Genomic DNA, 27,398 nt, shown 5'->3' on the forward strand with positions numbered 1-27,398 from the left:
ATGTAGCAGAAGAAGTAACTTTGAGAATATCAAAGGCAGCCCTGGGAGCAAAAGACCGTATTTTGTTGCTGGGCAGACTGGTGAAACACAAGCCAGACCTTTTAGTGGTGCGTACGGGGAATGAGTCTGGGAGGCCCATTTGTACAATTGGTGAAAGAGCCAAAGAAACAATTCCAACCTCACTACTTCTAAGTTTGGCCAAGAGTGGATCTTCAATAAAGAAAATCTGATGGCTGATGCCGCCCGACAATCCGAGCCTTCCTTCTAACTCAGCTGCATCCCCTATGAATCTCTGAAAAGCCTGTTCTGCATTACTCATTACTGCAGGCCCTTTCCCTTCAAAGAAACAGTGGAGTCTGACACAATTGTATGGGCCTCAGGGTCCCATCTTTATAACTAAGATAACAACCCCAGCCCCTCTCTTCATCACAGGGATATAGTGAGAACCAAGGGAGATGAGTGCTTAAGAGTTTGTATTAAAGAAACCACCAATGATCCATAATGCATGTAACGGAGACCAGAGCATCTGGTCTGGGACCCTTGGGAGTTGCACAATCTTTTCAGGAGATCTGCAAGATTAAATTATTTTCAAAATGACACTAGACATTACTTTCCTCTTTTATTCCCGGTCTCTCACAAGTATACAGTGGAGTTTGCCAGAGGCTACAAGGTGTGTGATGATGTCACCTCTCTAATGACTAATGGAATGTGTGCTTGTGAGTTCTTGTGTTTTATTTTCTGTTTTAGTTTCTAATTAAATATTGATAGACAAAAGCCACTTGGGATCCTCAAAAACCTTTAAGAGGGTAAAGAGGTCCTGAGACCAGTTTGAGACCTGCCACCCTAGAACTTTAGTCCCACCCAACCCTGCAGTTTCCAGATGGGCTGACTTACACCCAGTCTGAGCCTTTCTATATGCTGTTCCCTCTGCAGGTGGAACTCTTTCTCTCCCTTCCCTTGGTTAACTTCTGCTCTCTTCTTAGGTGTCACTTTCTCTGGGAAGCTCTCCCTGACTGCTCCAGGACCAGTCAGGTGACCCTGCTATGCTCCCCTAGCACTTGGCATACTACATTGTAATTGCCCATTTTCTGGCCTTTTTTTTTGTCCTCGACTCCTTCAACGCAAGAACTGACTTGGTCACTATTTTGATTGTGACACAGTAGTATATAGGAACCATTCAACAAATACTTGTTAAATATATAAAACAACCAAGGAAGGAAGGCAAAAAATAGGTCTATCTTACATTCTCACCTAGATGGAATTAGTTACAAAAATATCAGTTTTCATTATAGCACAGACTTATGAAAACTAATAATAACAATAATAACTATCTATATATCTTGCTATGTACCAAGTACTATTCTAAGCACTTCGTATGCATTAATTCATTTAGTCTTCACAAAATCCCTAAGAGGTATACACTACTATTATCCTTGGTTCAAAACTGAAGACACAGATGCACAGGTAGTGAGTGATGAATCTGAAACTGACACCTAGACTAGTCTGGATCCAGAATCACAGGCCTTAACCACTCTACACACTGCCTTTGATGTCAGCAGTGTGGACTTCAAGCTTAGAACATATATTTGGATCTCAAGGCCATCTCTCTAATCTGCTCATAAATGAGAAACATGACCTGATATTTAAATCCCACCCCAGCCCTGCCCCACTGTGAGTGACTAGAGCAGCCACATGAACAGCAGACCTTCTCACCAGCACCAAGTTTATAGCTGGGGTCAAAAAGGACAGTTTCAATAAGAAGTGTATTTCTTAATCATTTGTTATACTTGAGTCTTTTCTAGAAGAAAAGTTAAAAGCAATAAATCAATTTGTATATTGATTCAAAAGAAAAGTCTCTTCCGTACTGATAGCACAGAGAAAATAGGAAAGTAGGGCTTGATATTTCATGTACTGTGATGTTAAGCTCCCTGATGTGTATCAAGGAATGCTCACAACTTCACCCTGAACATGGAGTGGCCTAGAATGTTCTGCAGGCATACTTGATGGAAAAGACACAACTCCACCTGGTTCAGAGAAGAAGGCTAAATGGAAAAGCATGCTACAGAAAACCTAGGTTTTAATGCAAAAGATGACCTGACTGAATCACAGTGTGACACCACATTCATGTTTATGATGCAAAAAGCACACCTAGGAAATACTTGTTCTTTCAGCAGTAGAAAAAAGTTCTACGGATAAAGTGAAAAGCTTGTATAACAAATCTTCACCTGCTAACAATGTCTGTGTTTGACAGAAGTCAGAAAGAGTGACTATACTTACCTGGAGAAGTGTCCCATGAATATGATTTTGCCGGAAACACTGGTCAGTGCAGTCGGGGAGTTTGGCCAACAGAGTTCGGATGGTATCAGGGATTTCGTCCATCATAACAAATGGGACCAAGGCACGAGCTGCCATTTCACGGGAGCGGTAGACAGGTGAGCAACCACATCTGGGAAAAGATAAAAACACAAGACCATTCAATACTCATTTCCACACCCATGTCTTTGTATATGCTGATGTTCTATCTAGCTCTGGCTGGGACATCCAAGGGCTGGGGTGGTGGTAGGAGTTGCTTCCTATTCCATATGATTGGGTTTTTTGTCATTAATTATACAGGCAACTTTGCTTTTCTCATAAACATCATTAACATCTATGATTCCATCACAGGAATAAATGCAGATAGGAATTGGGAGTAAGACAATAAACAGGTAGTTGCTCCTCAACAAACAACTATTTACTGGGCACTCAGAACGAACAAAAGCACCATGATGAGTGCCATAAGAAATAAGACAGTCACTGTTGTCTCTGAGGAGCCTATATGCTGGTTGGCAAGACAAGGAGTACATCTGAAAAGATAACTGAAAGCGGTACTGGAAAAATGATAGGCAAATGATCTTGACATGATGGCTATAGGAGGATGAAACTGTGGGTTGTGGGCTGTGGGTTGTAGTATTGAGAAGGACGGAAGTCAGGAAAGCAAGCGTGATTCAAGTATGCCAAAAGAAACCAGGCAGTTGTCTCAATCAGGGACAGCTGTATAAAGCAAGGGTAGAAATGCTCGAGGTATAATTAATTGTGTCTGGTTGAAACAGAGGTTCATGAATAGCTGTGGAACTGAAGGCTGAGAAGTGAGTCAGGCCAGACTGGGGAGTGCCATAAATGGCCGAGTACACCCTCTGAACTTAACTGTCATGAGAACAAGAGATGGACCCTCGAGTCACCAAATCCTTGCCTCTTGGACTGACTCACACCCACAGAGCTTGGATAGAAGCCAGTTCTTAAGTGAAAGTCATGGACAATTGGTATTTTGTGATTCTACAAAGGTCATTGGAAAGGCAGGTCATCTAAGGGCCTCTTGACTTTTTTGTAAACACTTAGAACCTGAGAGTCCACAACCATTTTGTTGAAACTGTACGCTTGAAAGCCTTCACAGATATAGTCTTATTTGAAAGGAGAGCCCAATATGGTTAAGTCCTAGCTTAACTAAGTTCTTGACTAGAACTCTCAAGACTTGATGATCTTGCATCCTATTAAAAAAATAACTCAACTGGGCTTCCCTGGTGGCGCAGTGGTTGAGAGTCTGCCTGCCGATGCAGGGGACATGGGTTTGTGCCCTGGTCCGGGAGGATCCCACATGCCGCAGAGCGGCTGGGCCCGTGAGCCATGGCCACTGAGCCTGTGCATCTGGAGCCTGTGCTCCGCAGCGGGAGAGGCCACAGCAGTGAGAGGCCCGCGTACCACAAAAAAAAAAAAAAAAAAAAAAAGTATATAAATGTCTTAGATGACAAGACAAGAATGGGGAAGATGAGAAGATAGCAGACTCTGCAGGGGAAAGAGATGGCCTCTTGTTTTTTCCCAAAATTAATCAATAGTCCAAGAAAAAATTACGGTAAGATCTGGGCCGTTAGGCCCATGTGGCCATTTAGGCTTAGCATGTAGAGGCAAAGCCCTATGACTGCAATGTTTCTAACACCTCAGAGTTATCACTGACATTTATATTAATATAACAATAAAGTACAGATATAATTTCTGTACAAATGTAACGATGCAAGCAGAATTTCACCATGGGGAGAAGGGCAGGTAGGAGGAAATAGGGAGATAGAAGAAAGAGGTACAGGGTAAGTCAAAACATTGTGTCGTTTTTTTACCCTAAGACAGTAGGTCTGAGGTGGGGCAATCAGCACACACTTTCAGGATGGAGAAGAACTCTCCTTACAACATGTTATGAGAAGACACTGAAGGCTATGGCTACAGTAGGTAGCTAGAGATTTCCCAGTGGTTTTTGACTGGGTTTTGCCAACTCACCCATTTTCTCACTTATCTTTCCTTTAAAATGATTAAATGTTTGATCTGTAGCTGGCAAATGCAGTCAAACGTTTGCTTTGGCCCATGGGGGCTGGGGGGGCTGGGGAGTGAGAAACATTCACTTGATGGAGAAAAGAAAATACTCTGAAAAAGCTTTGAGATTTAATTAGCAAATGACCTCACTCAGCACAGTCATTTGTCGGAAGCTTCCTGAGCTGTCTGTCCCCCACCCCTTCGACATACATACTTTGTGTTATAGTGTGTTTTATGTTACCGAAAAGGTTTTTGTGTATAAATGTTTCTTTTCAAATACAAATAATTCTGACATGGTTACAGATGTTCAGTTTCTAATCAGCAGCAACTGTATACTAAAGAATACCCCTCCTTTTGCTCCTGACCTTTTGCAAATGATGATCTCCCAAAGGAATCTGGCATCTATACCGGAGAAAGAATGGAAAGTGGGAAAAGTGCCAGAATTTTCTGCTTTCAGATACCCTGTACTAGGGTACTTTCCAAATGCACACAATCAGTTTAAAAAGCAAAACAAAACCTCCCCTCAAAAAAGTAATGCAATTACAGAAAAAGAGAAGAAGCCTATTTTTAAAGTAATATTTAATTAAGTACCATTCATTCTAAAGCAATGACTAAATGTAATTTCAAACTCCTCTCTTATTGCAAATTGTTTAAATGGAAGGATAGAGTCTAGTCAACACACACACACACACACACACACACACACACACACACACACCTATCAAGCAAAAAAAAAAAACCATTTCCAGGTTACTGTTTTGTCAGTCTTTGGGGACAGGGAGAGGGTCTCATGAGATTTACCTTTTCTCCAGGTGTATGTGGTGTGTAGTGTGAGGGGATATAAACAGTCTTTTCAGCCCTAAGTGTAATATATTTGAAGCTAAAATCTCTCTTTCCCAAAGATAGAGTCTTCTAGTTTAATTCTGCAAAGTCACCAAAATCAAGCAGAGATGTTCTTCAGGGACACAGATCTGGTGATTAAAAGGACAGATAATCAGAGCGCCTAGATTTTCATCCTGCTTTGGACACCAAGGTTTGTGACTTGGACAAGTTGCAGTAACCTCTGTGGATCTGTCGAGGTCACAGTGATGGCAATAATCTATCCCCAGTGAGGTGGTGTCTATAAGAACATTCCAAGAAGGAAGGTACTTTGGAAATACAAAGTTTTCATAATGCATTATGCCTGTGTTAGTACAGGATCAGCATAGTCTAGGAATGGCAGGCCTCTCTGTGGCCCCAATGAGAGAATTAAGACTATGGTTTGAATGCTGTACCATTTAAAAAAGAAAAGACAATAAATTGATAATATGATGGCAAGGAGGATTGGGGTTTTTTTGGCCTCCATTATAAAGTGATGAGGAGGACGCTGGGGCCCTCCTGAAAGAAGTGGGGGCAGCTTCTACTCTTTTAAGTGTCAATTTCCTCTGGAAAATAAAGCAAACGGATTTGGAATCTCAAAGGTCATTTCTTCTTTTACCATAGTTTGAAAAGCATTTCCTCTGTATCCCTAGCTGTGCTCTAGGCCTAAATACTAGATCGTTCACAGGATCTGCAAGACATACAGACATTGGTGTCCTTAAACCTGTAGCCCTCTCACTCCAATAAACCCTTTCCACGTAGTTTTAATCATATATTTATCAACTGCCTACTGTGTTCTTGGCACTGTGTAACATGAAAAATGACACATGTGTAACAGTTAATACTTGCATCCTACATTGTACAGCCCTTGGCAGTTTATAAAATGCCTGCACATCTGTTATCTCTTGACTATACAGCATTCCTGTAGGACGTGAGGGCATTATAAACGTCAGTGAACAGATGAAAAGTAAAATGCAGTTCAGAAAGGCTAAGTGGACCCTCCACGATGTGTAAGCAGCAGTGTCCAGGCCAGAACTACCATCCATGGCTCCGCGCGGAGCTCACGAGCTATTCCAAGCTGTAGCTCACACCTGGATATCAGGGGAGCATAAAAATATCTCCCAGCTAATGAAAACATAAGCTTGAATTTACAAGTATGTGGAAAAATCTCTAAATTAGTGGGTTTTTTTTTTTTTAACATTTGTAGGATCGTGAAAACATTTCAGAATCTAACATAAACCACGGACTCTCTCACAAGAGCAGCAGTTTATGAACATGCACATATAATTTCCCACGCAATTTTAGGAGGCTCATGATGCACATTCAAACCCCCTGCGGCTGTGTTTCCAGACCCAGTCAAGAATCTCCAGTTGCTCCTTTGCACACAGTGTGACGGGCAGGTAAGCACTCTGCTTTAGAGGTGTGGCAATGCAGAGCAGGATGCTGTCACAGGGAACCATCAGTTTAGAGTGGCAGCCAGCCAGACAACCTCATGATCACAAGGCCATAGTACCCATGGAGACATACAAGGGTGTGCAGGGCACAGAAAAGGGAACAGGAGGGAGAGTTGGAATCACTTTCTGGAGGAGATAAAGGACCTTCAAGTGACGGTGATATACACCTTTGGACTTCAGGAATCCTGACAGACCCTGGAAATTTTAGAATATAGTATTCTGAGCAGGGAAAGACCCCTCTTCTGAGATCATCTTTCACAGCGTGGTGGCTAAGCTTTTTTTCCAGGTGGTTCTCTCTCATATTTACCCTCAGAATCTGTTCCAGTGAAAGATTTCACAGGTAAGTGGCTGGACATCACTCATACCTGTAGGTTAGGCACGGAGACACCCACTGAGTGCCTAGCAAAAGCATACACTGAGTTAGGAACCTGAGAGAAATGTCACTGCCCAGGCCACAGGGAATCTAGAGTCTAGTGGGAAACACAGGCCAATCAGCCAATGCTTTTCAGGAACATGAGAAGTAAATGTAGGCTGTTGTAGAAAAACTGAGGTGGGACACCCAGAGAAGAGGGTGGGTGGTCTGGGAGATCATGGTCCAGTTGTGACTAAGTGGGGTCAGGCAGAAGGAACATTTGAGTTTGGCAAGAAAGAGGTGCCCTCCCCTGTGTCTTTCCATCCATGAACCCACAGTGCCCCCCCAGGGCATGCAGTCAAAAGCAAGGGAATTGAGGTTTATTAAATGACTACTGTGTCCCAGGGCTGGCTATGTACTTCAGACACACTATTTTATTTACTTCACTAAATCCTCATTATAAGGTCTCCAGCATCCCTATTTTAAGATGAGGAAAGTGAGGTTTCCCAATATACTTTAGGTCATAAAATTAGCAAGTGGCAGATCCTGTATTCTGATTAGGGTTTGTCCACCTGCAAAATTTAGTCTAAGACTTTACAATGCAGTTGCCTCAAAATCCTCAGCCTTGAAAACGCCAAATATTTCTAAAGTAACCTGTTCAACCTAATCATCACATTGAGGTATGAATGATTTATGGAACCAACCAGTCCCTAATTGGTAAAACATGAAGCAGAACAATAAAGATGATGCTGATAGTAACTACCATTTACTAAGCATCTACAGAGGGCCAGACCTAGTGTTAAAAGCTTTGCACGTATTACGTCATTTAATCCTCACAACAAGGCAGAATGGCTGAGAGAACATTATTAGGCAATGCGGGAGAGGTAGTTTTGAACCGAGGGGAATCTGTAGAGCCCGGTGGCCTGCAGTGAGGCCCCCATTCTATGAGAACCAGAGTGAGAGTCTTCAGCAAAGTCTCAGAATGATTTCAGGACCCAGCCAATGTCCCCTTCCACTCTCCTTCATTGACATGATGAATGTTCCCCCAGGCATCTTAGGAGCTGAGCTGAGTTTGAAGAAGCTATGTCTCACCTACCTCCAAGTCCCTCACTCAATTTACTCAAGAATGCCTGCCATTATGGTCTGTTTCTCATGCAGCACTGGCCAGCTGCTCTTGGGGAATAGTCATCTACTGACAATCTTAAAAGCTGAGACAACCCTACCTTGCAGGACATCTCTGAAGGCTAGGTAGGAAGGAGTAGGCTGAGGCTACAGGTTATACTATATATACATATATAAAAAACTTTCTATATATGTTTTGTCAAGCCAACTATTGCTTCATCCTTAGTGCCTTTGCACACTGCAGTTCACACCTGTTGGAATGAATGGCCTTTTCACCCTTGTACACTTGGGGAACTCTTCTTCATCCTCTGAATTCTGCTCAGGTATCACTTCTTTTAAAAAATCTTACTGCATTTCCTCTGGTCAGAGTCAATCCTTTTCTCTCCCGTGCCCTGTCACCGCAATGGCATGCTTACAGCTGTCAGGGTTGCGGGTCACATCCCATTTGCATTCCCCACAGGAGCCCTCAGGTATCATGTTGGCCAGATCAAAACAATCTTTTAAAAAAATATTTTTTTTTTTACTGAAGTATAGTTGATTTACAATGTTGTGTTAGTTTCTACTGTACAGCAAAATGAATCAGCTACACATATACATATATCCCCTCTTTTTCATATTCTTTTCCATTATGTTTATTACAGGATATTGAATATAATTCCCTGTGCTATACAGTAGGACCTTGTTGTTTATCTATTTTATATATAGTAGTTTGTATCTGCTAATTCCAAACTCCTAATTTATCCCTCTGCGACCCCCTTTCCCCTTTGGTAACCATAAGTTTGTTTTCTATTAGACCAAAATGATCTTGAGAACAGAAACAGGGTCTTTATAGTTCTGAATAATATAGCACAAAAGACAGGAGTTAAGAACCTGTTCTGGAATCCAGCAAACCTAAGTTTAAGTCCAAGTCCTAAAGCTTACTAGTGGGTGACCTTGGACAGGTCAGTGAACCTTCTAAGTTTTTATCATCTGTAAAACAGGGAAAAGCAACTACCTCATAGGCTGTTGTGAAGCTTAAATGAGGTAATGCATATAAAACACAATGCCTATAAGTTAATGACCAATAAATGGTAGCTATTATTGAACCTAGTAGATGGAATAACTTTCAAACTGAAAAGCATGATCTACACGTACAAACTCTCTAGGGTTCTCCATCTCAACAACTGGTTGAGGACACAGAGCCTTGCTGTATCCAACAGGCTTCAGTGCTCACAAAGGCCTGCCCCTCCCCCTCCCCACCAAAGGAGCTGGAAAGGAGAGAAGGAAGATTGAGTTTGGGGCCAACTGACTTGTTTATGTGAGGCCCGCTGACTTTATTCCTCAGGTCCAGGGCCCAGATTTTACTTTCTGTCAATTCTAATGCTGTTTCTAATGCCGTGTCACCAAAGGTTTCTTTTTCCTTTTTATCGTGTGTGGTTCCTGGTTTCAATCTTGCCTTCAGAAACATGTACACGTGTGGTACATGTTTATGCATAAAAGAAAGAAACCACTAAAAAAATAAGGCTGTACCAGTGAATTTGAAAAAACAGTTCAGCGTGTCCTGTCACTATGAAGTATGTTTTTGTTATGAGTGTTATTCCTTAAGCCGTTCTTACACATTCTCAGGTGAGTTCAGTGAGGCCACGGTTGCCAGATTCTCTACTTGTCCTTCCTCTACCGATTTTCAGTTCATCAAAGGACCTACCACCACCTGAACTACTTGTTCCTTTTCCTGCAACTCAAACCGCTAGCACTTAGAAGTTGCATTTACTGTAATCTTGCCCTCTGCACAGCTCATGGATTTCTTTATTCAAATATATTTCTTGGAAGGGTAATGGGTTCAGGACTTTTGAAGTTTGATTTAAAAAAGAATCCTTGGTTTGGATAGTGAAGAAGAAATAAGAGCAGTAGACAGGAGCTAAGCTAAAAATCGCATATTTCCAGCCTTCACGGCAAAAATATACATATGTATCTGCAGGTAGCGTGTTTAGTTTAAATATCTACTGGCAGCTCAAAGCTGTAATTGCTCTTTACAAATTAACTCTAATCAATATGTTAAGACCTTTAAAAATATTTTTATGAAGAAATGCTGAAAATAATTAATAAGCCAAAACAGAATATCTGAGAACGGCAATGTGTAACCCCCTGGGACATCCCAACCAAAGTCTAAGCTGTAGAAGGTGCATCCTTTTAAGGTCACCTCCATTCTGCCTCCAAGTTACCAAGGTTTTCCCCAGGTCGACTAGCCACAGGCTGTTAATCCCAAAAGGGTGAAAATGGCAGCTGCCAGGAGTTGGGAATTGGCCTCCATCACTTTGACATCCCTCCACTTGTCCCTCTAAGAACTGGGCACAGCACTCAGCCACATATGTGGCAAGGACACAGGGTCTTGGATGCAACGGCAATGGCTAGTTGCATTCATACCATTCCTTTAGGTGTTAGGAAATAAAGCTAGGGAATTTTCCTACAGGGACAGGGGGGGAAGGTATCCAGTGTGGTGCTTACTTTGAATAATGCTCTTTAATTATTTAGAATTACAAATGTGTTTTAAATAAATGAAAGGATGCTTTCTGAATGCTAATCCCTGGTTACTTGCTGATATCAAATCATAGAGTTTTGAAAAAACATAAGAGTATGAAAATTATATTTCATCTGAAATTTCATTTCATGCTTTCATTATTTTGTGACTAGACAATAACAGATACAATTTGAAACTGAATTTTTCAGATTCCAACCAAATTGTCCAGACAGCTGGAAAGAAGGTTTTTTTCCTCTGGAGCACTGAAATGAAGTTATACCTTAACAATGATTCTTCCCTGACTCGGAAAAACATGGAAAAGACTTTACAGCAACATAAATACAAAGATGTTGGAGGCCCTAGAGATTAAAAGGGAATCATTACTTTCAGTCTTTACCCAAAATAAAATGGAGTAATATAAAGTGGAAAAAAAAATCTAACATAAACGGTATAAAACTCTCCCACATAATGAAAATAACCACTAGACTTAGTTTGAAATTTTGGCATGATCTTCCCTCCCGGTCCATCTGTGGGTTTTCCTCTCTGACCTTGGATCAACAAGCCACATACTACTGGCCTCCTCACAGACAGCTGGAAAAGCGTTCTGGATCTGCCCTCAGGGCTCTCAAGCTGGGATAAGCTGTGTGCAGGGCAGGAGCTGAGGGCTGCAACTTGTGCAGACCGAGGGAAAGAGCTGCACATTCCTCTCAATAGCAAAACCCTCCCGTTGTTTCTGCCCCTGCTCCACTAAAGACCAAGAGACGAACACACACAGACAGCCACTGAGTCTTTAAGGGGGTTGATCATAACACCTTGGCCTCCGCATGTCTTCTCCTTTCCTTGCAGGTAGTGGGTGGGTTGGAGAAAACGGTCCTGAGCGTGCTGAGTCTCCTTGTGGTGAAGGTCACTGCTCAAAGGCCAAGTTCTCTAAGTGACTTCATACAGTTGAAACGCACCCCATTAACCTTTAGGGCATGCGGTTCCATATTCACAGTGAGTGGGTTTCAGTTCATAAACCCAGGACTGGGTGGTCAATTTAAGAAACTACACAAAGGTATGGAGAAAATTTACTCTCTTCTTTTTAAGCGATGTATATTTAGGGGGAAGGTTTGAAAAGGAATAACTTTGGTCCCGTTTTTAAGAGTTTTTTTTTTTTCTTCTGTTTGTTCTTTAGCTTTCAAATGTTCCAGAACCTGCGACAATTCTTTATCACCACATTAAATGCAAATTTCTCATTCTGGCATTCAAAGCACCCTAAACCTAGCCCAATACTGGGTGGACAAAGCATAGGTGCTAAGTACATCTTTCCTGGAATAACAGAACTTGACTTTTCAGGTGACTCTTTCTGAAAAGATATTAAAATCTTGCAAAATCTAAGCATCCTGTGAGTCAAGTGAGTGCTTAACATTTTTAAATAAACACTTTCAAATGTGAACAATTTTAGGAACTTCCCTTTTGACAAGAATCTTACATTTCTGAGAGATTCCAATACTCATGCTAAAACTCAAGGAGGGGAAAGGGAAAGGAACGTGGGAACATTTACTGAGTGTCTGCCAGATGTCGGGCAATGTGCTAGGTACTTTCAGATATTTTATCTCACTTTCAGTACTCACATAAACCCTCTGAAATAAGTATATAAAACTATATACACATATGTCAGTTTTTGCTCTAGATGGTCTAGTGGGAACATGTATAGAATGATGAGTTACCAAATAAAATGTACCCACAATCAAATAAAGTGCACTGTGCCTATTTCTTTCTGTTGTGGTAATGGAGGTACAATTTATCCCATTAATCCCAATGGTTAGAATTCATTTTTGCAGATCCCATACACAATGAACTGGTGGCCTAAATGTATTTCCTACTGCTCCAACTAGTGCTTAATAAAATAAAACCAAAAGCTTTATAATGCACTATCTTTAAGGAAGGCAAATTAGTCACCAAGAAATAGTCGTCCACGAAATTGTAGTCTTTGTAGCTCAGCCAGCAGCCAAAGGTTTCTGAGGAACCCTGTATTAGACTGGGACAGGCTCGCCAAGGGCTGTGGCAGTGTCCTCTGCTGTCCTCTAACAATATTGACCACCTCGGGTCAAATCATCTACAGTCTTTTGAAGTATAGTATTTATCTAGAGACAAGTTCAAAATGTCCAAGAATAAGAATCTTTAACATTTTTAAAGACAACAGACACAGGTCAGCACACTGGCAGGATCTTCATGGGCTTAGGAAAAAATAATACACATCGTTATCAGCTTTAAGTGAGTATTTTGGTGGAGGGAAACCTACTGCTAAGCAGAAACTCCTACACGGTCCCTTTGATGCCTCTTTAGCCAGACTACTTTTAAAACATCCTCAAATTAAAATATTAGTATCTAAATGTGGCCATAGGCAAATTACATAATATCCTTTCATATCCTCATCTGTAAAAGGAGATTATAATAAATGATCTTGAAAGTCCTCTTCAAAAACAAAATCCTATAATTCAATGGACATTTAAACATTTCAGGCAGATAGCTATATTTTTATTTTAAAATATCTTTATGACCTCTTTTGACTTGCTCCATTGTTTAATCTCATAACAATACTGATGCTGATAATAGAACTTTTACGTTTAATACAAACCACACTCAATCTTTCTATAGTCGGGAGCCAATTTTCTCTAGTTTGAGCCTCTCCAGAGTTGGAGAACAAATGACCAGTGTTTTCTATACACAGGAAAACCCTTCACTGACTATAATGGAATCTTGTCATTAAATCACCCCTTACTCTTCCCTTCCGTGGGCTAAAACAGCCCCAACTCCTTTAATCAGGTAGAACCTCTTCTCTAGAATCCAGTTAATTATTTTGCCTCTACAGAGAGTTGAATGAATCTTCCCAGTACCATCAGCTAAAACAGTGATTTGTGCTACTGCTAGATGAGAGAAATTTGAGCATTTCTTTTAATTTGATTACTCTCCAAACATTGCAATTTATTTTTGCTAAAGTTAATTAATACTCCTGAATGACCCTCCTCAGGTTTCACAGCAACACTTCAAGCTAAAATCAGAAAGAATAAATTTTTTAAACCCATGAAGTACACGGAAAGTTTTGAAAAATTCCAAGAAATTGCACTTTTTTGGCCTGAACAAATAGCACAAAAGAGCAAAGAATACTGAGATATTAGTAACAGACCCACCCCAGGGAAGATTCTTATCTCAAATGAAGACTGCAATTAGGTAGATTAAGCCATACATCAGCATCCCTACAGCATCCAAACAGACCACTGCCTTCAGGGAAAGTTTTACATCCTCCTTTGGTTGCCCCAGTGCCCACATTCGTGTCACAGTCAAAAAGTACTTCCTTAAGTATAATTACGCTTTTCTTACTGCAACTTAATTTTGTTTTTGTGGTTCTACATGCCAGGGAAATAAATGAACTTATGCCTAAAAGAACAGTCTTTTGACTTGTGTCCAGAATATATTCTGAATAAGAAGAAAACAAATAACCCAAAAAAAATTGGGTCAAACTTTGAACCAAGACTTCAGCAAAGAAGATATATGGATGGCAAAGAAACACATGTAAAGATGCTCAATCTCCTTAGTCATTAGGGACGTTCAAATTGAAACCACGGTGATATACTGCTACATACCCACTAGGAAGACTACAATTAAAAAGACCAAGCACACCAAGTGTTGACTAGCATACGGAACCACTGGGACTCTCATCCTCTGCTGGTGGAAATGTAAAACGGTACAATCACTTTGGAAAATAAAATTTGTCAGTTTCTTAAATAGTTAAATGTACACCCTTTTCTACAACCCACCCATTCCACTCCTAGACATTTATCCTAGAGAAACGAAAGCATATGTCCATACAAAAACTTGTACATGAATATTTCTGGCACCTTTATTTGTAATAGTCAAAACTAGACACAGCACAAATGTCCATCAACAGGTGAGAGTGTAAGTAAATAGTGGTATATCTGTACAGTGGGATACTATTCTGCAACAGAAAGGAACTACCGATATGTGTAATCACATGGATTAATCTCAAGATTATTACGCTGAGTGAAAAAGTCAGGCAAAATAAAATACATAATGTATGATTCCATTTATATGAATTCTAGAAAATGCAAATTAATCTATAGTGCTAGAACAGCTGTTGCCAGGTGACGGGGGCGGGGCTGTTGGAGAAGGTTACAAACGGGCACAAGGAAACTTTTGTGGGTGATAGATATGTTTACTATCTTGACACTGGGGGTGGTTTTATGGGTGTATAAACTTAGCAAATGGTACACCTTAAACATGTGCAGTTTACATCAATTACACCGCAATAATGCTGTTTTTTAAGAATAACATTTCACATACATTAGAAAAGTTAAGTTATACATCCTGTCTTGTTCTCCCTTCTCAACCTCCAATCGCATCTCCAAAACATCCCAAATCTTCTTTCCTCATATTAAACAAGCCCAGCAATTTCCTTTGAACTTTTATGACCAGAATGAACCTTTCCTTGTGCTTTCTTAAAGAATCAAATCAATAAACACTAAAATCCTAACAGTCACATAAGAATTGAAAAACAGAAACTTTTTCAGGACAATGTTCCAAATCTTCCACATGCTCTTCTAGGACAGGCTCAGAGACAGTAAGTGACGTGACCAAGCTCACAAAAGAAGTGAATGGATAAGCTGGGATTCAAAGTCAGGTCTGTCTGACTCCAGAGCCCGTGGTAGCTGCAAAACCTAGCATGCCCCAACTATAAGACATTTTTACCACCACAGGGTGGAACGACAATAACAAATACTAAAAGAAATTCAATTTTATAACTCTTACCTATACTTGACAACTCACACCATTCAACCAAGCAATGCCAAATCTGTTGGGCCCGCTTTAATAAACTCTGCATTTAGCGGTAGAATTTTTCAAGTGGTTATTAAGGTAAAACAGATTTATCCATCATCTCGAGTAGATTGAACCTGCTTCCTAATATCTTTTATTTTTGCTTATTTTCATAATTTGCTTATTCCATAGTGAACAGGTAATTTTCAATCAACTCATCCCAGTTTGAATCATGCTGAATTCTGAACAAACAGAAACCAATTAGTGCACTATTATTTAACAGAGTCCCAGTAAATGCACAATGGAGACTGCTGTGCAAAGTTTGAAGATGAAACAAAACAGATTACACTCACACATACCCACACACCCTACCACTAATTAAAAAAATTCTAGTGTTACAAGTATACAATTTCAGCTGTGGTATTATCTTTGTTCAGAAGCAAGGTACATTACTGTATGGTTGAAGCCTTCCAGCATTTAATTAGGTTACTAATTATAAGGAGAATCACATTACCTTTAAGTCTTTCCTTGGGTTGTGACTAAGGCTTAACACATTAATACATTAATGGTAACTGTATTTTAAGATAGGGAGCATGTCAATAAAGAATTCTGGTCACATCCTCCAATATGTCCATGTGACTGAAGGTTTTGGCTGTGATACAATTTGATACATTTACTAGGAGGAAAATCACTGCTAATTCCCACTGCTACAGGTAGTGGCCAAGAGATATTTTATATTGCATTTTAAGCATAAGTAACATTCAAGAGAATCTTCACAGAGGGCATATACATGAATATAAAAATAAATAAAATCATTAAGTGACATTCTTTATTCCCATTTAAATTCAATTAATAAATTTAGCATCAATTCAGTATCACATTACTCCCCAACTTCCTTCCTTGCCCATCAATAAAAAAAGTCAGTGCAAATTGTATGAGTCATTCTTCAATCATGCCAAGGACATAACCTTTAACCTAAGATTAAAAAGAAAGTGCAATGGGACTTCCCTGGTGGTCCAGTGGTTAAGACTCCATGCTCCCAATGCAGGGGGCCCAGGTTCGATCCCTGGTCAGGGAACTAGATCCCACATGCCACAATTAAGACCCCGCACAGCCAAATAAATAATTTTTTTTTTTTCTGAAGTGCTATGTGTGAAATTCAATACTGTTTAACTTCTGGGTGCTAACATCTAATACAAACAACATTTCAAAGGAAAATGAAACAATCTGGATCACTTCCATTCATTTTTATGATTTCATTGGTAGATTTCTATGGCTTTGGCTTGGATCCTTGATAAATTGGAATGTGGAATCATTTAGTTTATAATCTGTATCACCAGTTCGTACAAGGCACAGAAAAGTTCTCCACTCCCTCACATACTTCAAAGTATTTCATTTATTATTCAAATGATTGTTCTGACAAAACCATTAGTCAAGAAGAAAGCAAAGAAATCTTATTTTTTAAAGTGGAAATTTTAAAGATGCAGTTTTCACAACAGACTGCTTTATCTACTCATGCTATTCTGGCAAAATCTTTATTTCCTAAAAGAAAACTTTTATCTTTTTTTAATTAAAATTTTTCTTATGTATTAGAAGGTCAGGGCATGTTTTTACTGATATCACTCAAAGTGAGTGTTTATATTTTAAATTTACCTTAGCTTCTTCTTCCTAAATTCCTATAGCCTCTCGCCTTTTCTAAGGAAAATACTAAATTTAAAATTGAGAAAGGTATTGCCGAAACCATGGTGAATGTTTCACAACTACCTTGAAATGATGGTAGGAATATGCACGCTCATGCTCTCTCTCTCTCTCTCTCTCTCTCTCTCTCTCACACACACACACACACACACACACACACACACACACACACACGAAAAAATAAGTACCTTTTAATCAGAGTTCTGAGTTTAGGGCTTTTGGGGTTAACAAGAAAAAAAGTTTCCTGATTTGCAGTAGACCTATTTTCATACTTTCTTTTTCTACACTGACATCACATAGCAGCTGTATCACCAGGTAGCATGTTTGCAAGGTAGGAGAAGTTTCTTGGCTTAGCAGAAAAAAAAAAAAGCAACAGTCTAGTCCTCAAAAAGAACCCCCATGACCAGTGAGGCTGAAAAAGCTGGCTGAATCACTGGTCAAGAGTCAGTCTTATAGCAAAAATCGGTTGGGCTGAGAACAGAACCTAACAGGAAAACATAAGGTCAGACTTGAGTCTGATTTGGTGAAGAAACATGTGCTTGGCCACTCAAGGGCTGCATATATACAGATGAAGTTAACTTCCATGACTACTACTAGTCATGGAGCTTTTCAATGCCGCTACTTGAGAATCAGAGCAATAGATGTTACTACTATTCCAGCCACCAAGAGACCCCATTCCCCTCTTCTGTTACATTTGTGGAAGGAGAGTGGCTATAGTGGTTTAGAATCAATCATTTTCAAGACACGGCTCTTTTCCAATCCCAGACTTGCCAATATGTCCCTATGAAGGCGGCAAAATTTGTCTCTTTGTCTTGTGTTCATTAAGGTTCTCTGTGCTTTCAGTCTCACAGTTCTTAAAAGGAAGCATGATACCTCACACGCAACAGTGATCAAGTTCAATATAAGGCAGATGATGTAGCCCAACCCTATGGTATTTCCAACTGTGTCCAAAGTACTTGGAGCTGCCAGAAAGCAAGTATCATTCATTCATTCAGTCATTTATATTGTGGTAAAATATACATAACATAAAACTTATACTTTTTTTCTTTTGTTTAAGGTAAGGAGTGGATTTATTTAGAGATACACATTCTTTGGACAGAATGTGGTCCGTCTCAAAAGGTGAGAACGGCCTTGGGAGAAACACACTCCAGAGTGTGCGCCAGCTCAGAAGGTGAGAGGCCCCAAAATAGGGGGTGGTCCAAAACTTACACATTCTGAAGTGGCATTTAGCTCATTCACCAAGCAGTGTTAGAGCATTTTAGACTCTGGTCTCAGTGTCTTGATATCCAGGTATTCACTGGTTAATACTCATGGCTTCACAGAGATAAATGTCATTCTATTTTCAGGTAACCTTTCAGATAAGTATACAAAATCAGAGTTCATTCAATACACTAGGGTTCGTATGCTGGAGGTGAGGCAAGAACCACCCAAACCAAGCATTTGGCCATTTCCTTCCAGGTGGAAGGCAGAAACTCTGATATTCTCTTCCTTGCCATTAAGCCTTTCAGAAAATAAGGAATCCACTATTCCCTGACCTTTGGGATTTTTACAAACATCAGCCTGCCGTCCAGAACACAGACAAGAAACTGTCCAGGGAAAACATGCCCCCAAATGAACAGGATATAAACAAAGCTGTAACTAGGTAATTAATTGTAGGGACTGGACTCCCCTCACTCTGCTTCTCTGATAACAATCTGGTATTTTATCAGCAGGTCTTTTATCTGGAAGGATTCACTGTATTCTGCTGCCTGGAACTATTCTGGGAGGGGACAAAGACAAGCTTTCATCTTGGAACGGAATTGGAACCACATCTAGAAGGAGGAAGAGTCAAAGCTGTAAAAAGGCCTCCAAGTCTTTCCCTGCCAGCAGGGAGAGGTAAATGGAAAATAGGATGCCCCGTTTCACTAAATGCACGGGAGGAAATTCTGGTGGGGCAGAAGCCACTGCGGTTCCCATCCAGGCAATGTGCAATCTGTCTCTGTCCCAAATTCTACACCCTATGCCCACCGCTGTCAGCCTCATTCCATCTCTAATACCACACCCAACCAATGTCTCTTCCTGTCAAAATCAAAGAAACTTAAACTGTGGTTTAAATGACCAATAATACCTTAAAATACTATATCTCACCGTGGGATTTCCATTTTAGGAAGGATCAAAACCGTATACTTAAAGAATGAAAGTCCAACTGTGAAACTTCAAGATTCAGTTCAAAAGGGAAGAGGCATTTGAGAAAACTGGGTGGGTAAAAGGCACTGCTTAAGACATCTCAAATCATTCCATACAGATTTCAACTACCCTGGGGGTGAAGCTGGGTTAGAATCTGGCCCTCTGAGTTATTACCGGTGTACACATTAATTAGGAGTAGAACATGTTCCCTAACCCCCTCCAAACACGGCCACACCACTCAGACCTCATAACATGCCATGGACTGGTTATGGAAGGACTTGGGAAAAACAGGGCTTTGAATTCCCCCTCCTACTTAGAACCCAGGAATATTTATCCAAGGTTGAGCCAGGGTGGCTGGCCAGTTCCAAAACCCACAGCCTGGGGCTTATGAACAAGAGAACAGATTGCCCAGTGAGACCAGTGCCCTTCTGTCAGGCTGTGGAGCAATCCTGTGAAGCTCCCTAGGTTCAGATCCCAGGCCCTCATGACACTTCACAGTGGTGCAGACTAGGGGGAGGGCGCTAGGAAACCGCTCTACTGGCCAGTTTTCCATGGGGAATTCTATCAGGACATGGCATTCTAAAGCTGCTACTTTAGGGACGTGTTCAACCATGCAGCAGAATGCAAATCCCTCTCTAGTCTTTTCAAGTTTTTCCTAAGTCCTGTTTTCATTCTGGCTATGAATTAAATTCTGATATCTTAAATCATGCAGAAAAAAAGGGGTAAGAAGAGATTGAATTATATTAATTATATGGCATTGAAGCTCAGCTAGAAAACAAGAATTACATTTCTTAAGTTTCTCTTCACTAGACTTCTGAAGGTTATAATTAGTATTAAAAGAATTTTACTTTTCATTTTATCCAAGCTGAAAAGAAGCTGAGCCTTAAATTCTGGCTTTACAGGAAAGAGAGATTCTTCTGGAAAAAAAGAAAAAAAAATGAATAAACAGTCAAGCAAAAAACAAACCAGCACTACTCACCCATCACCCAAAAAGATAGCTTAAGTGACTCACTTTTCAGCGTTTGAAAATATTTTCTACCCACTGCTTTGTAAATTATTTTCTTGTTGGTGTGACACATCCTTTAGTAACAATCCAGCTTTTCCTTGGCTACCTAGATATATTTCCATAGTTACTACCAAAACAGATGGCCTTTTCCTGTACGATTGCAATAATCAAAAAGGAGCAGGCTTATTTACACAGAGGCACCCTCAATACAAATAGACATTTTGTTAATGCTCTGGACACTGTAGAGACAAAACAGAAAATCTCATTCACGTGGGCCTGCCTAATTTTGATTTTGCAATTATTCAGACTGAGGCCGAGCTAATGTTTACCTTTGGGACTGAGAGTTTCATTTAAAATTGGGAGAAATGTGGCCATCTCTTGGGAACTGGTGGCCAGGACACAAATATCCCAGACCAGGAATTTTCCCTGATGGAAAACGAAACAAAACAGAACAAGACAACCCAGGGGGCACATCTCACACATCTCACTCTCAGTGTGCTCTCCAGCAGGTTTGGCTAGTAACCTTTGGTTGGTGAAGGAGGGAGGCGGGACTCTGCACATGAAAAATATAAAACTGAGGAACAAAGGGGGATTTCAACCCATCTCAGAGGCCTCGAGGTGTGGCTTAACAACTAATACGTTAACCAGATGCTACTGTTACCCACCCATTAAAAAGCAGTTCCCTAGATACATTACATATAATTTGGAGTAATAAAACTTTCATTTCATAATATCCAGTAATTTGAACACTTCACTGATTCAGACTTGCCTTTTTAAGATATCCTTTTAAAGTGTAGGATTACCACATAAGAAAATGTTGGCAATTTTTCAAAATTTCAACATATAGTGATATCCTTATGATTCTGTTTTCTAAGACAGTAAAAAGAGGATGATCAAGTAAGCTACTGTTTATGAAAGTACATTGTAAACTTCAACTTGTTTATATAAATGCTTGTTACTTTTTTTCTTTTTCTTTCAACAACCCTGAAGCTTTTCAAAATTATGTTAAGTTTCAACAGTAAAAACCTAAGATGGTAAAGTCAGATGGAAAATATATGTTCTAATAGTTTAAAAATTATGCCTAAGTAGCAGCCCACAAATAATCTCATTAAGATTTTATGCTTCTTAAGCCTCAAGACACATTTTTTCTTTGCTGAGACACTTGTAACTGTGCAATGACCCACGATTTCCTATTACAAGGAAAATTTCTTTTGTAAGAAATCCTCAGTGTTTCTCAGGAATCTCAGAAATTCAGTTGAACCAGTCTTATTTAGCAACCCGTCACAACCACTTGGGCTTAACTGCAAGTTTTTCTTTCTTTTCTACTGATTTCAGATTAGAAGAAGAGACCACTGCTAGAGCAATGCCCAAGGGGGGCAGGGGAGAGATATCTCAAGAAAGCAAAGTAAGTCCAAGTGTTTGTTATCTAAAACTTCAGGTTAATTTTGGCATATTGAGAACTAGCTTGTCATACCCCACAGATGGAGGATCGTAAACATGAGCAAAAGGGCGAATTGTAGTATTAAGCGCTAGCTAGCGTAGCTAAGGGAGTGGCGAGGAGCACGGGCTCTGGGGCCAGATTGCCTGGTTCAAATCCTGGCCTCATCACTTCCTAGCAGTATGACCTAGGGCACATTTCTAAACTTCCCACTGCCCAGCTTTCCCTCTCTGGAGGATGGAGGATGGGAATGATGTTAGGGACCTCATAGTGTTGTCATGATGATTAAATGTATTAGTATGCATTAAGTCCTAAAACAGTGTCTGGCCCGTAGTAAATATCTGCTAATTATTATCACTCATCACTAATTATATGGAAAAAAATCAGAGCAAAGATGATAGGCACCAAGAAGCAACACAGCACAACGGATATCCCATTATGCCAAAAATCTTATCTGTCTGATGCTCCACTGTATTTCTATCGTGCCGGACACACAATCACGCTTACAGTAATTATCTATTGAGTAAATGAATAAACGAATCAACCCCTGACTCCTTAACGAATCACTTTTTGACTGCGGACACATTCTGCTTACTCCTTCTGGACCCTGACTTTTCCATCTCCAAAGAAAGTTACCAACACCTGCCACTTGCTACCTCAAAGTGATGATCATCAGTATAAGGGAAAAAGCAAATCATTTCAAACTTACTGAAGGGATATCAAAAGTCAATGACTTTTAAAACCAATGTTCCTGGGCTTCCCTGATGGCACAGTGGTTAAGAATCTGCCTGCCAATGCAGGGGACACAGGTTCGAGCCCTGGTCCGAGAAGATCCCACATGCCGCGGAGCAACGAAGCCCATGCACCACAACTACTGAGCCTGTGCTCTAGAGCCTGCGAGCCACAACTACTGAAGCCCGCGTGCCTAGCGCTCCAGAGCCCATGCTCCGCAACAAGAGAAGCCACTGCAATGAGAAGCCCGCGCACTGCAACGAAGAGTAGCCCCCACTCGCCACAACTAGAGAAAGCCCGTGCACAGCAATGAAGACCCAACACAGCCAAAAATAAATAAATTTATTTCAAAAACCCCGGAAACAAAAACCCCAATGTTCTTTTGTTATTGAGTACCTATGAACACAGTCAATAATACTGAAAGGATCCTCTGTAATACCCTGAGTCCTGTTTCCTTTGAAAGAAGTCCTCTGACTCCAGTTGGCCAGGGGGAATGTGCAGACGTTGTGCTAGGCCCTAAGAGATGGCTGTTCAGACCTCAGTGTGCAGAGGCACTACCTGGGGGAAACTGCCGACTTTTAGATGTGTATGGGACATGCAGAAGGAGTTGTCCAACAGAAAGTTGAATCTATGATTCTGTACAAGTTCTAGATCTAGGGCTGACTCATCAATGTATGTGAGTTGCCAGCCAGGTGAGGACTGTACATATAAGGTGAAAAAAGAAAAGAGTGGGGGGCAGGACAAAGAGGTGCACCAACATTTAGGAGGCAGCATGAAGAAGGGGCCCTGAAAGAGGAGGAAGAAGCAATGGCCAAACAAGGCCACAGAGGAAGAGCATCCTGGAGAAGCCAGTGTGCAAGAGTGTCAAATACCAGAGGAAGATTCAGAAAGATAAAGACTGAAAAGCATCCAGTGGCTTTTGTAATGAAGAGGTCACTACTATTTCACGTTTGTCAGTGAAGCTTCAGTGAAGTGGTGGAAGAAGCATCCAGGCTGCAGTGGTTTAAGGAAGGAATAAGAGGGGAGGAAATGGAGACTGTAAACACAGACAACCTTTTCCAAGAGTCTGGCTATAAAACAAAGGAGAGAGCTATGGTAGTAGGTAGAGTGGGTGTCTCCACGGAGACAGTCCATGCCTGATGGCTTCTATTTTCTCTTGCAATTAAGAGGTGATGAGAGTAGGGCCTTGGGTTATGGCAATGACACAAAGTAGGCCCTCAGCAAATACATTTAATGGATGGATGACCTAGTGACGAAGAGCGCTCACAAAATAAAGTGAAAGACAAGAATAAATGGTGAAGAAGAGAGTAGCTGTCGCTGTGTGGAGGGGAGGCAAGACAGGCAGTCAAGAGTCTCAATGTTCAAGGTGAGTGAGGAAAATAAGGCCCAAAGGGAAAAAGTCAAAGGGTATGAGGGTGAATGATCTGGTGCAGCTGATGTGACTAATGCAGGTTGTTTTAACAAGATGATAAATAGACTGGTAAGGGTCAAGGCCCAGAGGAGAGGGAGGAAAAACACTGCGTCGATCAGAGAAAGATAATCAAAACATGGTATGTCGTGAATTTTTCTTGTCTCATTTTAAGCCTACTGTAATTCTTCTTTACCTTCATACTCTCTTCCCTAATTCAGATTTTTCTGCCTAAAGAGAAAAACATACAGTTTTGATTCTAAAATGTCCCCTACCAGGTAGGAGAAGATGACTTCATATTAGCTGGCATTTGGGGCTTGGTACTCTCAAATCTTCAATTCAGCATTAAAAATGCCTGCTGAGCATCTTGGCTACATTTTTGAGAAAATAATTAAGTTTAAGGAAATAAAGGCTCCTTAAGGAAAAATATTATTAAAATATTTTAAAATTTAAATATTATTACATTTATAATAATTTTCCCATTACTCTTCATTATTTCCATAAGACTTGGAAATGCAACACTTGGAGTAAATACTGTTCTTAATTAAAGTTTACCAAAGATTCACCATGGACCGTTTCTTCTGTTAAGTAGCAAACCATTTATTTTGTGAATTTCCTGGTTCATCCTTGATTCAAGTGGAAACAAAGTTCTTTAGGATAACTTTCAAGTTATGAATCATAAAACTCTGTCACAATCTTCTGCTTGTTAGAGCCCACTGTCTGTAGAATGAACAGTATGACTTTCCTCTCTTAAGAGTTGCTAACCAACATGGGAGATTTCTTCAAGTCTTCAGGATGGTAAACTGAATTCCCATGTTCTTTTCCTGCCTTGCTACTAGGAAAACCTCCTGAATTTCTCCAACCCACCAGTGCTCCTCCCCTTGTTTACAGGACCTTGGTCCTTAGTGTATCTGCCATATAATTAAGTGGTCCATATACAGTATGTCAGGTTCACAAGCATGGGTTTTATCTCACTAGCTAGATCATAAGTTCTTCAAGGATGAAAAACCTTTTTCCTTTACTTTGCATCTTATCCAAGACCTCATGCTAGCTAGGTATACAATGGATGTTTAACAACTACTTAGTTAATCTATTAACTGATTGGATTTTAAGTTTGAGAGTGAATGGCAGCAATAGGCCATAGATTATCATCGTTGTCAGAAATTTCACCTAAGAACGAGGCTGTCTACAGATCACTTGTTCTAACATGACCTGAACTGGCCTACTGAAGTAACAGATAACACTGCAGAAAAGCTGGTCCTTACAAGTTTTGTTTTTCTAGCTTGCTTTGTCAATGCATTCCATTAAGAGGTGAACTCCTCATTCCTTTTGCTCAAAAACATATTTAGAAAATGGTCTTAAAGAGATCTGGCACCAGAGATTAAGTTGGCCAGGCCCCCCTATAGGAACTGAGAGATAAAAATCAGTGACAGATGTCAGAGGTATCTTTTTATGCCAGAACTCTTCGCAAAAAAGCCACACGATGCAGAAAACATGATTTCATTCCACACACTGAACCTCAGGTACCCCTGGGTAGAATCTGGAAATTCAGAAGGCCATAAGCAAAAAAGCCCTCCAAATAAAGCACTAGCTAGGCAGGGCCATGGTAAAAAGGAGACCAAGTAGATAGCTGCCCAAACTGTGATTTCACCAGCATTGGGAAACACCTTCCGATCTCTGCTTTTAGGTCCTCTCATAATTATGTAAGGCCTAAAATTCCATCACCTAGATTCCTCACTTTATTTCAAAATGTGTATCTGTGTAACACAACAAACAGCCCCAAGGAAGGTAATGACTAGGGTCATTTACATGTCTGTATGAAAGGAAGGAGTAGGCACAGGTTTGGCTTATAGGCAAAGGGGAGAACTGAGCACTCAAAAAAGCCCTGAGTGGAACTGAACATCTGCACCTTGACAATCTTGCTCAAGGCCTGGCCTGGTATCAAAGTCATATCACTAAAACCAGAGGTCAGGGTTTCTACACGTTAATGGAATGGCAGGTCCCTTTTTTTCACCCAACCATTGTTAGCAGATCAGAATGGTATAGGGAGACTCCTAACCTTTAATCCCATTCTCTAAGGCTCATGGAATTTACCAGTAACCACAGGACAGGTGGAGTTCTGAACCTCTAGGATGGCCAGGCAGGAGGAAGTGCTGTGGTAACAGCACCAGGAAAGCCCTATTCTCAAGTATTTTTACTTGTAATGGGCTAGGACTGGCAACTCCTTTATTCTTTCTACAGGCATCTCTGTTTGAAGTTTGGACAACAAAGAGTTATCTATTTTAACCATTCTTCAGAAAAGCATCTCTGACTTTTCTCAAAGACTCAGATGTTCCTTGTACTTGTCAGAAAACAAATGTGGCTTCAGCCAACATCTGAAATGGAGAAAAATATAGCAACCACCAAAAAACGATAATTAAATTAATAAGGAATGCTTTTCAGACATAACATCCCATAGGCCAAAAAAATGTTTTCAGAACTACAGAGAACAAAGTTATAGAAGTTACTTAGAAGCTACATTTAAGTGGATTAACTGCTGAAGGGGACCATGCAGGGGCAGACCACTGTGACCTGTGGGCCACGAGAAGTATGGCACCCCCACTGGTAGGTGGAGGAACCCATGAATGACAGAGTATCTTTTTATGCCAGAACTCTTCGCAAAAAAAGCCACACGATGCAGAAAACATGATTTCATTCCACACACTGAACCTCAGGTACCCCTAAGGGGTACCTGAGTAAAAATGTCCAAATATGTGTTACAGGTTTAGAGGCAGGTTTATCATTTCACTGCACATTTAGAATCTACAGCCAGGTTGTTCAGCTATTCTAAAATAAGACACCTCAAAAAGATGCCTTGATGGTCATCCGGCCCCACCTCAGATGCACTGCAGAAATCTAAAAAATATACACAACATATGATCAGTTTTCCTTGATGACATTCAATGACCAGCAGCTCAGTATTATGGAAATCTGTTCGTTCTCTTGATGCAGAATGTTAACTCTCACAAAATTCTTCCTTATATTAAAATCTGAAATCTATCTCTTACTTTCCCATTGGGAGCACAAGAGAGAAATGATGTGCCTTCTGTCATACGGCTGCCTCTCAAATATGTAAAGACCATTACCATGTTGCCTCTAACTAGTCTTTTCCAGTCTAACTATTTCCAGATGTTTAGCTTCCTCCTCATCTTGGTCACCTTCTCTGGATAAATATTAGTTTATCAGTGACCCTCCTAAAATGGGAAGCCCACAGCACAGTAACATAATAGCAGAATGATATGGGTTTAGTCTGACCAGCAGAGTTCAGGGGGATTATAGCCTTCACTACCTAGAAGCAGCAACTGTGTCATACTGCTTCCTCAGGGCTCACCAGGAAATCCCATTCCCCGAGATTTTTTCATAAAATCTGCTATGAAGCTGACAGCTCTCATTCTATATGTATGTAATTTTGACTTCTTTTTACAAAATCAGAACATGATATATATCTCTATTAAATGTTATCTTGATAGTCTCAGCC

At 40.4% G+C, this 27,398-nt stretch overlaps 1 protein-coding gene across 3 annotated transcripts in view; it reads right to left on the reverse strand.

Moving 5' to 3' along the window:
* The window catches only part of THADA (THADA armadillo repeat containing), a 314,312-nt gene that overhangs the window by 145,208 nt on the left and 141,706 nt on the right, over positions 1-27,398 (reverse strand). For all 3 annotated transcript variants that reach the window (XM_082672019.1, XM_082672020.1, XM_082672018.1), the window contains one exon: positions 2,278-2,446. In XM_082672019.1, the coding sequence (XP_082528145.1) occupies positions 2,278-2,446 (169 nt within the window). The remainder of the gene's footprint in view (positions 1-2,277; positions 2,447-27,398) is intronic.

The sequence above is a fragment of the Grampus griseus genome (assembly GCF_964374135.1).
Source record: "Grampus griseus genome assembly, chromosome: 15".
Taxonomy (NCBI): Eukaryota; Metazoa; Chordata; class Mammalia; order Artiodactyla; family Delphinidae; genus Grampus; species Grampus griseus.